Source organism: Xyrauchen texanus, chromosome 1 (assembly GCF_025860055.1).
Source record: "Xyrauchen texanus isolate HMW12.3.18 chromosome 1, RBS_HiC_50CHRs, whole genome shotgun sequence".
NCBI lineage: Eukaryota > Metazoa > Chordata > Actinopteri > Cypriniformes > Catostomidae > Xyrauchen > Xyrauchen texanus.
In genome coordinates, this window is record NC_068276.1 from 13,218,547 (window position 1) to 13,235,475 (window position 16,929).

The 16,929-nt window shown below is 44.8% G+C and overlaps 1 protein-coding gene across 2 annotated transcripts in view; it reads left to right on the plus strand.

Annotated features, from left to right (window-relative positions):
- The window catches only part of LOC127618846 (tyrosine-protein kinase Fes/Fps-like), a 61,388-nt gene that overhangs the window by 35,409 nt on the left and 9,050 nt on the right, over nt 1–16,929 (plus strand). For both annotated transcript variants that reach the window (XM_052091534.1, XM_052091614.1), the window contains 3 exons: nt 2,663–2,743; nt 2,853–3,059; nt 4,005–4,127. In XM_052091534.1, the coding sequence (XP_051947494.1) occupies nt 2,663–2,743; nt 2,853–3,059; nt 4,005–4,127 (411 nt within the window). The remainder of the gene's footprint in view (nt 1–2,662; nt 2,744–2,852; nt 3,060–4,004; nt 4,128–16,929) is intronic.

Consider the following 16,929-nt stretch of genomic DNA (forward strand, 5'->3'; position numbering starts at 1 on the left):
TGAAAAGTATAATCATGCATATGTACTCAGTACTTGGTTTGGGCCCCTTTTGCATTAATTACTGCCTCAATGCGGCGTGGCATGGATGCTATCAGCCTGCAGCACTGCTGAGGTGTTATGGAAGACCAAGATGCTTCAATAGCGGCCTTCAGCTCTTCTGCATTGTTTGGTCTCATGTCTCATCTTTCTCTTGGCAATGCCCCATAGATTCTCTATGGGGTTCAGGTCAGGTGAGTTTCCTGGCCAATCAAGCACAGTAATACCATGGTCATTGAACCAGGTTTTGGTACTTTTGGCAGTGCGGGCAGGTGCCAAGTCCTGCTGGAAAATGAAGTCAGCATCTCCATAAAGCTTGTCTGCTGAAGGAAGCATGAAGTGCTCTAAAATGTCCCGGTAGATGGCTGCGTTGACTCTGAACTTAATAAAGCACAGTGGACCAACACCAGCTGATGACATGGCTCCCCAAACCAACACAGACTGTGGAAACTTCACACTGGACTTCAAGCATCTTGGATTGTGTGCCTCTCCATTCTTCCTCCAGACTCTGGGACCTTGGTTTCCAAATGAGATGCAAAATTTGCTCTCATCAGAAAAGAGGACTTTGGACCACTGAGCAACAGACCAGTTCTTTTTTTCTTTAGCCCAGGTAAGACGTTTGACATTTGAAGCCCATGTCCAGGACCCGTCTGTGTGTGGTGGCTCTTGATGCGGTAACTCCAGCCTCAGTCCACTCCTTGTGAAGCTCCCCACACATTTGAATGGCCTTTTCCTGACAATCCTCTCCAGGCTACGGTCATCCCTGCTGCTTGTGCACCTTTTTCTTCCGCACTTTTCCCTTCCACTTAACTTTCTATTAATGTGCTTTGATACAGCACTTTGAGAACATCCAACTTCTTTTGCAATTACCTTTTGAGGCTTTCCCTCCTTGTGGAGGGTGTCAATGATGGTTTTCTGCACAACTGTCAGGTCAGCAGTCTTCCCCATGATTGTGAATTCAACTGAACCAGACTGAGAGACCATTTAAAGGCTCAGGAACCCTTTGCAGGTGTTTAGCTGATTAGAGTGTGACACTTTGAGCCTACAATACTGAACCTTTTCACAATATTCTAATTTTCTGAGATTCTGAATTTGGGGTTTTCATAAGCTGTAAGCCATAATCATCAAAATTATATCAAATAAAGGCTTGAAATATCTTACTTTGCTTGTAATGAGTCTATATAATATATTCGCTTTCACCTTTTAAGTTGAATTACTGAAATTAATGAACTTTTGCACGATATTCTAATTTTTCGAGTTTCACCTGTGTGTGTGTGTGTGTGTGTGTGTGTGTATATATATATATATATATATATATATATATATATATATATATATATATATATATATATATATATATATATATATATTAAATTATTATTATTATTGTTGTTGTTTTTTCAGCTGTAGTTTTCTGCCCCCATTAATGTGTTTTTTGTACCCAGAATTTCACTATTTTTGCCCCACTCTTTAACTTCAGCCTAGATAGCCATTTTAAAAGTCAGGGATATATATATATATATATATATATACACACACATACCAATCAGCCACAACATTAAAGCCACCTGCCTAATATATTGTGTAGGTCCTCCCCATGCCGCCAAAACGGCGCCAACCTGCATCTCAGAATAGCATTCTTCTCACTACATTTGTATGAAGCGGAGTTACCGTAGACTTTGTCAGTTTGAACCAGTCTGGCCATTCTCCGTTTACCTCTCTCATCAAGGCATTTCCATCCACAGAACTGCCACTAACTGGATGTTTTTGTTTTTGGCACCAGTCAGAGTAAATTCTAGAGACAGTTGTGCATGAAAATCCCAGGAGAAACAGCAGTTACAGAAATACTCAAACCAGCCCATCTGGCACCAACAATCGTCCATGCGATTATCTAGCAGATATGGGCAGGAGCTTCAGTTAATGTTAACATCAACCATCAGAATGGCGAAAAAAAGAGCATGCCAAGATGCATGAAAGATGTGATTTGAAAATCAGGGTTATTCCACCAATTATTGATTTCTGAACTCTTCATAAGCTAAACATTAGTATTGTGTTGTTTAAAAATGAATATGATCTTGTTTTCTTTGCATTTATTTGTGGTCTGAAAAAATTGCATCTTTTTTGTTAGTTTTAACTATTTTACCATTTTCTGCAAATAAATATTCTAAATGACAATATTTTTATTTGGAATTTGGAGAAATGTTATCAGTACTTTATAGAATAAAACAAAAATGTTCATTTTACTCAAACACATACCTATAAATAGTTACTTGCAGTGGTCTACATTTTTTCCAGAGCTGTGTGACCAATATGGTCTCATATATACAGTATTACATCCCTAACATGCACACAGTTGAGTCCTTTTTGGGATAGTATGTTGTTGGCTTTGTTTACCCGGATTAAAAAGTGCCATCACGTGATCAAAATCCTTATTGCAGAAAGCTTTCTAAAGAAGTCTGTATTTGTGTGTCATCAATGGTACTCGTCTTATAATGAGTGCATTTTGAAATAGAGGTTTGGTTTACATTTATTATATTCTTGAGTGCAATACAGATGTTTAAGAAAAGTTCAATTTTATTTACCTTGCACTTGTGTCATTCATTCCCACTGTTTGTTTTTCTCGCAGGAGCGTGATAAAGACCATAAGCTCCTCAATATAGATGCAATCGTCAATCACCTCAGCAGCTTGTTCAAGCCCAAGTACACGGTTAGTGTCGTTTAATGTCATGGCTGTCTCTCACTCACACCTGTACACTGCTCGTTGTAGTATCTACTGCCAATTTCTGTAGAGTAGTCTATTTAATGCATCTCACCAGGTTCCTCCTGCCCTGTCGGTGCCTGAGGTGGAAAAGCCCCTGACCCAGCAGGGATGGTATCACGGTGCCATCCCCCGTCTAGAGGTGCAGGAACTGCTGAAGAATGATGGGGATTTCTTGGTTCGAGAAAGCCAGGGCAAGCAGGAATATGTGCTGTCTGTTCATTGGGGCGCGAGCTGCCGACACTTCATCATTCAGAGTGCAGATGTGAGTGTGTTATACAGTAGGTGTCCTTCCTACCCACACATGATGGTGTTGTAACTTTTTAGCAATCATTTATGTGATTTTAAAGCCATTGTGGTGATGTATCCGGTACAATGATGTAACTCACTGCTTAACTACCATAGTATTAATTTCATTGGAGAAATTAACTAGCTAGTTACGACTATGTTGCACATTCTTTGTTCGAACCACATTGGGTCAACAATATAGAGCTAATAACTTCTGCCAATGTCAAAATATAATAGCTAATTTACATGGACACCAGAAAGACATTTACTGCGAGAAAGCTGCTTAAGTCATTTAAGTGGCATTCGAGTTTACGTGCACTAAAGTGGCAGTGGCATTGCACTGCAATAGTAGGGTTTCCCGGTGCACATGAGGCCATATGAACATGCGCACCTTCAAAAACCTATAAGAACGCTGTTGATGCATTTACATGGACACTAGTCGATTTTTCCAGTGATTTTCAGGTGTGAGCTTCATTTACATAATCGCGAGCGAGCAGGTGAGAGACAAAGCGTGAATTATCGTCTCTCAGTGGAAGATTGTTAATCAGTTGACCGTTGGTACACCCTGCTGAGTGGTGAAGGGTTACAGCTATGGCAAAAAAATTATACAGGAAAAAAAAATTGTCACCGGGGCGGGCTCTTATATTCTCTTAAAGTGACCAAACCATCTGTTACGCAACACAATATATACACCTAATAACATACAATATTTATTCACAAAATAAGAAGACTGTATACCAAAAAAGAAAATTATATTTACAGTATACACAAAATAAGAAGTCTGTAGACAATACAAATATACTGTAATATAAATATTGGTATAGTATTGCCCTGATTTCTAGAAATTGCTATGGCATCAGCTATTGAAAAATACAAATTGGTACAAATTGTTTATGTACTGTATGTTTTTGTGTGCATTTAGGGTGTTTATCGTCTTGATGGTGAGGGCTTCTCCTCTGTACCCTTGCTATTGGATAACCTCATGAATTCCCATCAACCTGTCACAAAGAAGACCGATATTGTGCTGAAGAGACCTGTTCTCAAGGTGATCCTTGAACCCCATTATCACTGATCCCAAATCAGTCTAAATTTGTATTGGATTCTGAGAACTCATAAGTGTTTATTACATTTCAGCAATTTGATGTAATTTTCATTTGCCATCATTAACTCTTTCCCCGCCAAACACGGAATTTTCCGTGTTTTATGAAAAAACGCTTCCCCGCCAAACACGGAATTTTCCGGGTTTCCATGTTTTAGGTGTTATACGGTAAGGAAGACCCCTCCGCATGTTTTGAAAGAGTACGTAACTCTTTGATCAAAGAAACAGACTGTGATCGTCTCAAACATGAAGAAGTGGAGTATTGAGAAGCTCAAAATATCAGACATAAACATGCCTTTTTATCAGCTTTTTGTCTGAAATGTTGGTTTTTGACAAAACCGACCTCTGTTCAAGTCGCAATAAAAAAAGAACAAATGAAGATAAAATAAAATCGTTTTTTTTGCCTAAAAGCAGAGGCTCAGATCTTTATTGTGATATATAGCATCTTCATATATTCGTGGAAGAAAATATTCTGCGGGCCATTAAAGTTTAGCGAAAATCATCAAAAAAACCCTGGCGGTGGCTGGCAACTTTTTTTTAAAAACGCTGGCGGGGAAAGAGTTAAAGGAATTTTCCTTTTATCTAAATTCGTGTTTACACTAATATACCTTTAATAGAATCTATGGGGCAAGACAGAGGGTTTAACAGCAGAAATGTTAAACTTGTATTTGTGTTAAAGTTGAAATATAAGATACAAGACAATATTTTCCCAGTTTTGGACTATTCTGATGTTTTGCTGGACATTTAAGTCAGAGACGCAGCTGTGTTTAAGTGCACTATGAAACGCAAGCGAGGAAAGCAAGCCAGCATGCTGGTCAAGCTTGCGTCTTTCGAACAGCGCTGCTGGGAATTCATCTTGAGAATCTCTGCTCTCTTCCTAACAAATGGATGAACTACATCTCCTCACCCATACAAACAAGGACTTTTTAAACTCTGCTGCCTTGTGCTTCACATATACCTGGCTGAGTGAAGCCATTCCTGACTGCATGTTACATCTGCCGAGCTTTCAGCTGTTCAGAGCGGATTGCATTGCAGAGTTAATGGGGGGGAAAAAGAGAGGCAGTGGAACTTTCTTTTACATCAATTAAAGTTTGTGTACAGATGTAACAACATTATAGAACATGTGCTGTCCTAATTTGGAAGTGCTCTTTATCAACTGTAAGCCTTTCTACTCCCCTTTGGTGTTTTCCTCATTTATTCTGGTGAGTGTTTACATTCCTCCATCAGTGTGGAGAGACCTTAAAGATTTACCATCCCCCAACACTGTAGGTAACCAACAACTGGCTGACGACATGAATGTGTTTTACTGTAGATTTGAAAGGCCCAGTCTCACCCCCCACACCCCTCTGACCTTCACTTCACACAAACATAAACACATCCTGAAAACCCCCCTTCTCCCCCCTCCTGCTACTCAACCAGCACTTAAGATCTGTGAAGAGGAGGTGTGGCGTGCCTTCCGGAAACAAAAGACAAAGAAAGCACAGGGACCAGATCATGTTTCACCCACTTGTCTAAAATCATATGCTGACCAGCTAGTCCCCATATTCACAAAGATCATCAATAGATCACTAGATCAGAGTGGAGTTCCCTGCTGCTTCAAATGCTCAACCATCATTCCTGTCCCAAAGAATCCCAAAATCACTACATACTCGTTGCTCTGATGTATGCGGTCATGAAGAAATTTGAGAGACTGGTGTTGGCCCACCTGAGGGACATAACTGGACCCTTTCTAGATCCTCTTATATTTGCTTATTCTGCAAAAAGGTCTGTGGATGATGAGGTCAATATGGGATTGCATCATTTTCTGCAACATCTGGACAGAACAGGGACATATGCAAGGATCATTTTTGTGGACTTCTGTTCAGCTTTCAACACTATCATCCCAGCTATTATCTGGACTAAATTACACCAACTCTATGTTCCCATGTCTGTCTGTCAGTGGGTCACCAGCTTTCTGACGGACAGGGAGCAGTTAGTGAGATGGAAATTCACTTCCAGCACATGTACGATCAGCACTGATGTCCCCCAGGGATGTGTGCTCCCCCTCTACTCTTCTCTCTGTATATAAATGACTGCACCGCCAAGGACCCCTCTGTCAAGCTCCTGAAGATTGCAGACAACACTACTGTCATCGGCCTCATCAAAGATGATGATGTGTCTGTATACAGAAGGGAGTTTGAACGGATGGCTCACTGGCGCAGTCAAAACCTGGAGGTGAACATGCTCAACTGTAGAAATGATCATGGACTTTAGGAGGAACAACCCAACATTGTCCCCCCTCACCATTCTAAACAGCACTGTGCCAGCAGTGGAATCTTTCTGGTTCCTGGGCACTAGGAGGGACCTGAAGTTGGAGACCCACATTGACTCATTGTGAAAAAGGTCCAGCAGAGGTTGTACTTCATTCGCCAGTTGAGGAAGTTCAACCTGCTACAGGCACTGCTGATACAGTTCTACTCCGCAGTCATCGAGTATGTCCTCTGCACTTCAATAACTGCCTGGTTTGGTTCAGCTAAGAATTTGGGGAGCAGAAGACTACAAAGGACAGTTTGGACTGCTGAGAGGATTATTGGTTGCCCCCTGCCCTCCCTTCAAGAACTGTACACTTCCAGAGTGAGGAAAAGGGCTGGAAACTCTGGACCCCACTCACCCAGCCCACTACCTTTTTGAACTGTTGCCTTCTGGATGGCACTACTGAGCACCAGAACCCTCAGGCTGTCCATCTCTTGAACAGTTAAAACTGCCCCTTTGAGCAATAATTATGTGCAATACACAGCTTTTTCTGTTTATATTTATCCTTCATCCTACCTCTTCTGCCATAGATTCCCTTGCAGCTGTGTGTGTGTGTGTGTGTGTGTGTGTGTGTGTGTGTGTGTGTGTGTGTGTGTGTGTGTGTGTGTGTGTGTGTGTGTGTATATATGTGTATATATATATCAAGTTAAGTCAATTTTACTTGTATAGCGCCTTTCACAACACACATCGTTTCAAAGCAGCTTTACAGAATATCAGCATTAACAGACGATAAAACTGTAATGTCTATAAAGTCGATTAATCATCATTGGTTAATTTAGATAAAATATGATTTTTAATAGTTTTTAAAAATAATTAAATGATAATTGTATTAATAACCCCAGTGAGCAAGCTGTAGGCGACTGTTGTGTGTTGATGTGTGTATATATATATGTATATATACACTCACCTAAAGGATTATTAGAAACACCTGTTCAATTTCTCATTAATGCAATTATCTAATCAACCAATCACATGGCAGTTGCTTCAATGCATTTAGGGGTGTGGTCCTGGTCAAGACAATCTCCTGAACTCCAAACTGAATGTCAGAATGGGAAAGAAAGGTGATTTAAGCAATTTTGAGCGTGGCATGGTTGTTGGTGCCAGACGGGCCAGTCTGAGTATTTCACAATCTGCTCAGTTACTGGGATTTTCACGCACAACCATTTCTAGGGTTTACAAAGAATGGTGTGAAAAGGGAAAAACATCCAGTATGCGGCAGTCCTTTGGGCAAAAATGCCTTGTTGATGCTAGAGGTCAGAGGAGAATGGGCCGACTGATTCAAGCTGATAGAAGAGCAACTTTGCCTGAAATAACCACTCGTTACAACCGAGGTATGCAGCAAAGCATTTGTGAAGCCACAACACGCACAACCTTGAGGCGGATGGGCTACAACAGCAGAAGACCCCACCGGGTACCACTCATCTCCACTACAAATGGGAAAAAGAGGCTACAATTTGCAAGAGCTCACCAAAATTGGACCGTTGAAGACTGGAAAAATGTTGCCTGGTCTGAGTCTCGATTTCTGTTGAGACATTCCGATGGTAGAGTCAGAATTTGGCGTAAACAGAATGAGAACATGGATCCATCATGCCTTGTTACCGCTGTGCAGGCTGGTGGTGGTGGTGTAATGGTGTGGGGGATGTTTTCTTGGCACACTTTAGGCCCCTTAGTGCCAATTGGGCATCGTTTAAATGCCACGGCCTACCTGAGCATTGTTTCTGACCATGTCCATCCCTTTATGGCCACCATGTACCCATTCTCTGATAGCTACTTCCAGCAGGATAATGCACCATGTCACAAAGCTCGAATCATTTCAAATTGGTTTCTTGAACATGACAATGAGTTCACTGTACTAAAATGGCCCCCACAGTCACCAGATCTCAACCAAATAGAGCATCTTTGGGATGTGGTGGAACGGGAGCTTCGTGCCCTGGATGTGTGTTCCGTGTTCTCCCCACGGAAAGGGCAACCCAGTGTACAAAAGGATATTACTCAGGTTTTTCTTGGTTCACTTTTGTTTGTTTATTTTTCTCACCGGGAACAGCATCTCCACCACCACCACACTGAGCACTGGGGCCCCCCAGGGCTGTGTGCTCAGTCCACTGCTGTTCACTCTGCTGACTCACGACTGTGCAGCAATGCACAGCTCGAATCACATCATCAAGTTCGCCGATGACACGACCGTGGTGGGTCTCATCAGCAAGAACAACGAGTCAGCATACAGAGAGGAGGTGCAGCGGCTGACGAACTGGTGTAGAGCCAACAACCTGTCCCTGAATGTCGACAAAACAAAAGATATGGTTGTTGACTTTAGGAGAGCACAAGGTGAACACACTCCGCTGAACATCGACGGCTCCTCTGTGGAGATCGTCAAGAGCACCAAATTTCTTGGTGTTCACCTGGCGGAGAACCTCACCTGGTCCCTCAACACCAGCTCTATCACCAAGAAAGCCCAGCAGCGTCTCTACTTTCTTCGACGGCTGAGGAAAGCACATCTCCCAACCCCCATCCTCACTACATTCTATAGAGGGACTATTGAGAGCATCCTGAGCAGCTGCATCACTGCCTGGTTTGGGACTTGCACCGTTTCGGACCGCAAAGCCCTGCAGAGGATAGTGAGGACAGCTGAGAAGATCATTGGGGTCTCTCTTCCCTCCATCAAAGACATTTACAAAAAACACTGTATCCGCAAAGCAACCAGCATTGTGGACGACCCCACACACCCCTCACACAAACTCTTTACCCTCCTCCCGTCTGGCAAGGGGTACCGAAGCATTCGGGCCCTCACGGCCAGACTGTGTAACAGCTTCTTCCCCCAAGCCATCAGACTTCTCAATACTCAGAGACTGGTTTGACACACACGTGTCCTGAGTTGCACTTTAATAACTGTCACTTTATAACATAGAACATAGAACATTATCTCATAGTATGTTATGTTTACATTTTTAGAAACTGTCATCTTTTTGCACTACTGAGTACTGGTCGGCGCTGCACTGTCTATTGTCCTGTTCATTGTCAGTAATTTGTTGTACTGTCCCGTACTTTTTGCACATGTTTGCACGTGCACTTTATATAGGTAGTTTATATAGGTATTTTATTTCGTTGTGTAGTCTCATGTGGTCCTATGTTGGTCCTTTGTTGTTTTTATGTAGCACCATGGTCCTGGAGGAATGTTGTCTCGTTTTGCTGTGTACTGTACTAACTGTATATGGTTGAAACGACAATAAAAACCACTTGACTTGACTTGACCAATAAATAACCAGGTAATAAACCTGAGAAGATAAGAATACAACATTTCAATTTTCATGTGTATTAGTACAAACACAATTCAGTAACCCAATAATAATAATAATATGCAACAATAAATAACATTATTCAAAATACTAATTATAACAATATTAATATGCTATAATAATAATTTCACAATTATCATATACACGTTTCACACTTTACATTATACACCATACTCAAATCCTACCAAACCTCTGCAAGCAAGAAACTACATTACCCATAATGCTCCGCGGCAAACCAGGAAGAATAACATTATTCAAATTAAATACCGTTCCGCGATTCATACTTCAAACATTTATAAATTCAAATAAAGTAAACAACTGGACACGTCTAGTATAGCAATGTTCTAAGTAAGTCTAATGTTAGCTTTGTCTCACGGTTACCTCGTCAACTTATAACTTTGAAGCATAGCGATATATTTATCAGTCAACTAACGTTAGACTGTTTAGATCTACCGGAGCATAGCATTATCTTTAACGTGAAACGGACACAAACACAGTACAACAACATAGCATGGTGACAGCAGACAACATGAAGCGTACATCATAAAGCAGACAAGAAACATTTAAAATTAAGAGAGCTCACCAAGTGGCTGCACACCGGATTGAAGTCATTATAGATTCAATGAATCGCGCTTCCTTTTCACACAGTGAACTCCGGTCACATGTTCCACAGCACACTCATCTCTTAAAGAGGCACTACACCATTAGGCTACTAACCTCAAAACATTCCTTATAACAGTTGTAACTTTAGTTTAATGTACACATTTGAATTAAACAAATAAATAATAATAAAAAATAACAAAACTCCACAGAAAACACAACACCTCCCACTTAAGTTCCTGATCTTATAATCCAGGGAACTTACTAAAATCACACAAAGAACCCCTCTTAGTGACACCTTTTTTTTTTTTTTTAAAGAGCCCTTGGCTTAGCACAATGTCATTGTGTAAGTGTCTGATGAAGGCATGACCGATGAAAGAGCAGCTTAGTCCAAGTCAATCACATCCCTTTGGCAGGTGTGGTGTCCCGCCAGGGTATGCGAAATATGGGATGTGCATGCTCTTACTACTTCATGTATGTGCAATGTGATGGGCATGGTGGCAGCGCTAGGCTTGCACCAACCAGCCTACAGGGGTAAGGGCAGTGACATTGGGACAGGGGTAGGGAATAGGGCGATGTGCAGAATAAGACGGTTTCAGGAAGATGCGGGTGTCATGGTGGCTAGGGTGGATGAGTTTTTTCCTCCACCAGGAGAAGGACCACTAGTCTTCTCACGTCTCTTCTGATAACTGTCATGGGCAGTGAAGAACTCCTTTTCTTCCGACTACCTACCAGGGCAACAGGAAGGCCAGCACATGTTATAATATCAGCATCCCTGACAATTCCTCTCCTGTCAGGATAAACTGTCAGAATCCGGCCCAAACGAAACTGACCTCTCAACGCATTTGGGTCAGCAATCCAGACGAGATCACCGACTTTGACGTTCCTCTCCGTCCGGTGCCATTTATGTCAAATGAACAGATTTGGGCCAGCTAGTTCCCTCCACTTAGCCCAGAAACGGTCTACTCCGATTTGAATAGCCCTTAGACGACGCCAGGGATGGATTTCTAGGTCAAGCCCGCTGGTGTCTCCTCCAAGCGATGCTCGACCCAGTATGAGGGAGTTGGGTGTTAAGTACTCAATTGAGTCTTCCTGTTCTTGAGCTCTGGCATCGATTGGGCATTCGTTTGTCAGGTTTGCTGCCTGATAGAACAGAGTTTGGAGCTCCCCCCATGTGAGATACTCTGTAACTCCTCCGAGGCTCATGAGTGCCCTCTTCAAAAGCTTCACAGCAGCCTCCGCAGCTCCGTTCTTGTGGGGTGCGTCTGCAGGGTGAAAATCCCACTTCCACTCAGTCCCGTTCTTAGCGGCTACATCTTCTATGGACGTAGCCTGCAAGCAAGCCAGATTTTTATACAGCTCACTCAGAGCCGACTTGGCGCCAACGAAGTTGGTACCCCTGTCGGACCATAGTTTCCTTGGATGCCCCCTCAGAGCAACAAAGCGGGAGTATGCTTGGAGGAAGCTTTCTGCCGACTGGTCATCAGTGAGGTCCGCATGGACAGCTCTCGAGGCCATACAACAGAAAACAATACCCCAGACCTTCTTACTTGTCCTTCTTTTAACAGCGTCTTTCACCTCGAAGGGGCCAAATAGGTCGAGGGTTGTATACTCGAGTGGACTTGCTCTTTCAGTATGCTCTTGTGGGAGCTCACTCATTACTTGCTGACAAATCTTGGCTCTTTGCTTTCTGCAGATGGCACAGTTGTTCAAAACCTTCTTAACAGTTCTTCGTCCCTGCATGATCCAGGCTTTTCTTCTTGTCCGTAGAAGGGTAGAGGCAACACCTTCATGATTTTCTTCATGTGCTTCCCTGGCCAGTAGGGTTGCTAGCCACGACTGGCATGGGATTAGCGGTACAGCCACTCTATCCTCATTCCAGCGTTGGATTCTCCCTCCGCAGAGCAAGAGTCCTGTCTTTTCCTCCTTCTGAACAACCAGGCGATCTAGGGTTGTGTCCCGGAACTCGACACCATCTTGAGCTTCGAGAGCTAGATCTTTAAAAGCTGTTGCTCTTTTTTCCACAGACAGGTATGGTCTTGCCTCCCACTTTGACCAAACTGGGGCCTGGCTGTTACCTAGCCAGATTTCTACTGCTTGTCTCACCCAAGAGATGGTCCCGCATAACCTTGCCAGTGAACTGAACCTTCGGGGGTCCACAAGGCGCACAAGTGCAACACTGGTTGGGCCTGACCATTTCCTGGGCTGGGCTCCTGCTGTCACCAGTGCTGAGAAAGCCTTCCTTCGAAGTCCCCCGATCTCCTCAGTAGCAGAGGGGTTGATCTCTCTGGCAGTTTTCACAGGCCAGTCTGATTCAGGCAACTTTAAAAATTCTGGGCCTTCCTGCCAGACTGATCCTTCAGCAAGCTCATCAGGAGATGCCTCTCTTGTGATGAGGTCGGCGACGTTCTGTCTTCCTTCGACCCACCTCCAACTCTCTACTGATCCGGCCTTTTGGATTTCTCCAATACGGTTTGCAAAAAATGTCTGATAGCCATAACTATCCTTCTGGATGGCTCCCAGGATTGTCTGACTATCGACAAAATGGATCCACCGATCAACCTTGATGTAGCAGTGCTTCTCGAAGTATGTCTTCAGGTGGGATGCAAAGACAGCCCCACACAGCTCTGCTTTAATGACATCACCTTTCTGGTCTAGAGGGGTGAGCTTGGCCTTCGATTCAACCAGCTTCACTACGACTCCATCTTCTGTCTCCCACTGTAGGTAAAGAACGGCTCCGTAGGAAGCTTCACTACCATCGGAAAACGTGATCCCCATTGGGCAACCTATGGCTCCAAGGGGTGTGAGACTCCTGTTAAATCTAAGTCGGCCAAGCCTCACATATTGCTCAAAGAGTTTTATTGCAGCCTCTCGAAGACGTGGCGAAAGCGGATCGTCCCAGGTGTCCTTGGAGGGATAGTCTCTTCCTGCTTCCTGAAAGGACTCTCTTATGAGCATCACTCCTCGTTGCTTAGCAGGTGAGGCCAGACCAATGGGGTCATAGAACCCTGCAATCTGTCTCAGCAGCATGCGTCGGGTGAGAGGGTCGGGGGTGCTGCCTCTGATCTCATCCTCTCGTAGATCCAAACCGGTCCTCATCTTTCCTCGCCTCCTTGAGAAGTTCACTGACGTAAGCACACGGAGTTTGTCAGATTCGGGTTCATATCCCAATCCCAATGCCCTGTTCTCCTCGTCCCGCATCTGGTTGGGGAGTATCAGAGTCTTGGGCTCTGTTGACCTGACTTTGCTGGGGTCAGTGGATTTTCCACTCCTCCCACTTTGGCCTGTCATGACCCAGGGCTTGAGGGAGAAGCCTCCTGCTTTTAGGATCTCTTCCACTCCTTCGGTCATCCTACTCAGAGTTTGGAGATCATCATGCGACGTCAAAATGTCATCCACATAGCAGTCCTCTGTCAGGATCCGGCGCTCTTCAACCATGGATGTAAACTGAGGCAGGTTTGCCGTCTCTCTCATGGCAACCTGAGCGATGCATCCAGCAGGCTTGTCGCCGATGTTAACTCTGATGACGGCAAACACACCGATTTCATCTTCGGGGTTATCCCTCCTTAGGAATCGATGGAGGTGAACCTCCTCGTCCTTCAGCCACACTGAATTATAAATTTTTTTAACATCGCCAAGGGCAGCATGCAATATGCTCCTGAATCTAAGCAGGACACCTCGGATCGGGTTGAGGACATCAGGGCCTTTGTGCAAGAGGTTGTTCAGGCTCAACCCTCTGAACTCCTGGCTACTATTCCAGACTATCCTCACTGGCGTTGAGCTAGAATGAGGGTTCGGGGCAACCAGATGACTGATGTACCAGATTGGGCCGTTCCAGCCTTTGATCACTTCCTTCGTGAGCTTGATGGCTGCTCCTCTTGATACCATCTCACGGATCTGCTCTCCATATGCCGCTTTCCACACAGGTTCTCTCGCCAGCTGAGCCTCTGTGTTCTTGAAGGTTGCTTCTACTGCTCGGCGGTTATCTGGCAGAATCGCTGGGCTTACTTTCCATGGGTAGGCGGCACCCAGTGTGGGGCATCGCTGTGTTTGTCCGCTAGCACATAAGAGAGACAATCCTTTATCTTTTCTAAGTCCCTCTCTTCTCCAAGGGTCATCTCTTTGCCTCCCGGAGGGCACTTGCTGCACTTGCAGCTCCTGCATTTTGGGTCACATGCCACCTGAACCACTCAAACACCTCCTTATTCGTGACAGTGGTGCTGCTGAGGGTCACTTCTTCCATTCTCATTGGGTCCTCACTCAAATCTTTGGTGTCCACAAGAACCTCCTTGTCCACTCTTGAGGATGTTCTCATAGACCTTGCAAAGTGAGTCTCAGACTGGTGCAGCATTAGGTCAGGCTCCTCAAAGAGATCAGGGTGAGTACCGCCAACAGTTTTGCCCAATGGGCCGTCCCAGAGTACTAGATCTCCCTCCAACTTGAACGGCTGTGGAACAAGACGACCTTCCCTGTGGCTGATCAGAAGATCAATCTTCTCAGGATGGACCAGCTCTTCTGCAGTGACGTCAGGAAAGATCTTTTGCAGTTGTTGCGGAGTGACAGGCCGACTTATCTCCGCAATACTCTCCAGGCCATAGCAGAGCAGTTTGTGTTCCATTACCGTCCCCTTGATGGTCTTCACTCTTAGTCGCAGGGAGTACCTCTTGGCTATAACTGTCGTTCTCATCCCTCCTATTCCGTGGACAATTAACTTGATGCGCTCACCAATCAGTCCAAGGCGCTGGGCAGCGTTGTTTGTTATATAGTTGGTGTCAGAGGCAAGGTCAATAAGAGTGCCTATCAACTGGCCTGAGTTAGTTGTCACTTCCAGTAACATCATTATAACTGGGTACTCTTTCAGTCCACCACCAGCAGTGCAGATCGTAGTTGAGGCTTTGTTGGGAAATGCCTTCCTGAATTCTGCTCTTAATTCCAGAGTGACTTTCGCGAGGAGCTCTTCTTGCTTGCTGGTCAGCCCGAGGCCCTTTCTCTCCATCCTTTTGGTTCCTTGCACCTCGCTGCCAACGTCTTTCTCTTGAGCAATGGACTTGGGGCAGAGCAGATAGTGGTGAGGCTCTTCTTTGTGACAGTCCATTTTACTGCAGAGGAACTTCGGGTTGCAACGGCCATCCTTTAGGTGGAAGCACAGGCACCGATTGCATATCCCATGGGTCTTTAGATGAGCTTTTCTCCTCTGGAGATCCAACTCCCTGAAGGCTTTGCAGGCAAACAGCCTGCCAGCGTGTGTCTCATCAGCACAGGCAGTGCACGAGGTTAAGCGTGGGTTCGACTGAGACTCTCTTCGGCCTGAGGTAGCTTTGGAGAATGCTTTCTTGACTCCTTCTGGCTTGTCTGCCGAGCCTTTCACTGAGGAGCTTCCCTCTCTAAGTCCTACCTCCAGCTGATCTAGCTCCTCCAGGATCAACTCCTGCCTCTTCAGGAAGCACAGTAAGCAGTCGAAGTGGTTATGTGGAGCAAAACCATTCACAGGCTCAGTCTTGTGGGCAATCCATTTCTCCTTCAGAGCACTTGGTAGCTTGCATTCAAGGGACTGCGCTACCCAACGGTTCTTTATTACCTCCTCTTCTCCCAGGATCACAAGATTACTTAGGGCCTGCTCCACTGCTTGAATCAGCTCAATTGCTTTCCTAGGGCTATCTCCCTTTACAGAAGGTAGGCCCTGAACCTCCTCGGATATCTTCAGGATGATTTTCGCCTTGTTCCCGAAGCGTTTGTCGAGGCGCCTGAACATTTCATCCGCCGATGCACAGCTAGACAGAACCAAGTCTTTCTTCACCCTGTCGCCGAGACTTGCTAGGAGGTGGAACCTTGTAACACCAGCCGTCCTCAGTGGGTTTCCCAGCTGTTCCAACTCTTCCCACTCAGCCTTCCACCGATAGTAGTCGGTCATGTCTCCCGAGAACTTGGGCAGGCGTATTCTTTCAAGACTGATCTGTGGTCTGAAGCCGTGTGCCCCGGGATGCAGGCCAGGGATGCTTTGTGGTGGCGCATATGGAAACGCACCAGCTCCAGTACTGAATACAGGTGTTACACTGGGGATTTGGGGCTGCGTGCTAGCTCTAGTGGGTCCCTCACCGGATGCTCTTCATCAGAACCTGCTTCTTCATTCTCATCTCTCCCATCGACCTCTTCTACCCGCTTCAACTTTTGCCAGCTCTGTACCCAGTCATGCAGTCTGTTGACCAGCTTGTATAACTGCTGCTTATACACTGTTGTCTTGGCTCCAGGGACAAGACTTTCCCATTCAACCACCTTCTCCTCAAGCATTTTGATTCTCTCCACCAGGCCCTCTCTCAGGGCTTGAAAGTCGTCATCCGACAACTCCTTCACATCGGTGTCCTCCACTTCAGTACATTTTTCCTCTGCACCATCGGCGTACAATTTAAGGTCGACATAGCCGAATTTAGACCATAAAGTCTCCTTAGCGAGCCGGAGCGTTTCTGTATAGGTGGCAAGACACGTCACTATCTTCTCCTCCACATGAGCCACTTCTTTTTCTGTTTTTTCTTCGTCGCTATCCACTTCTCCTAGAGCATCAACAT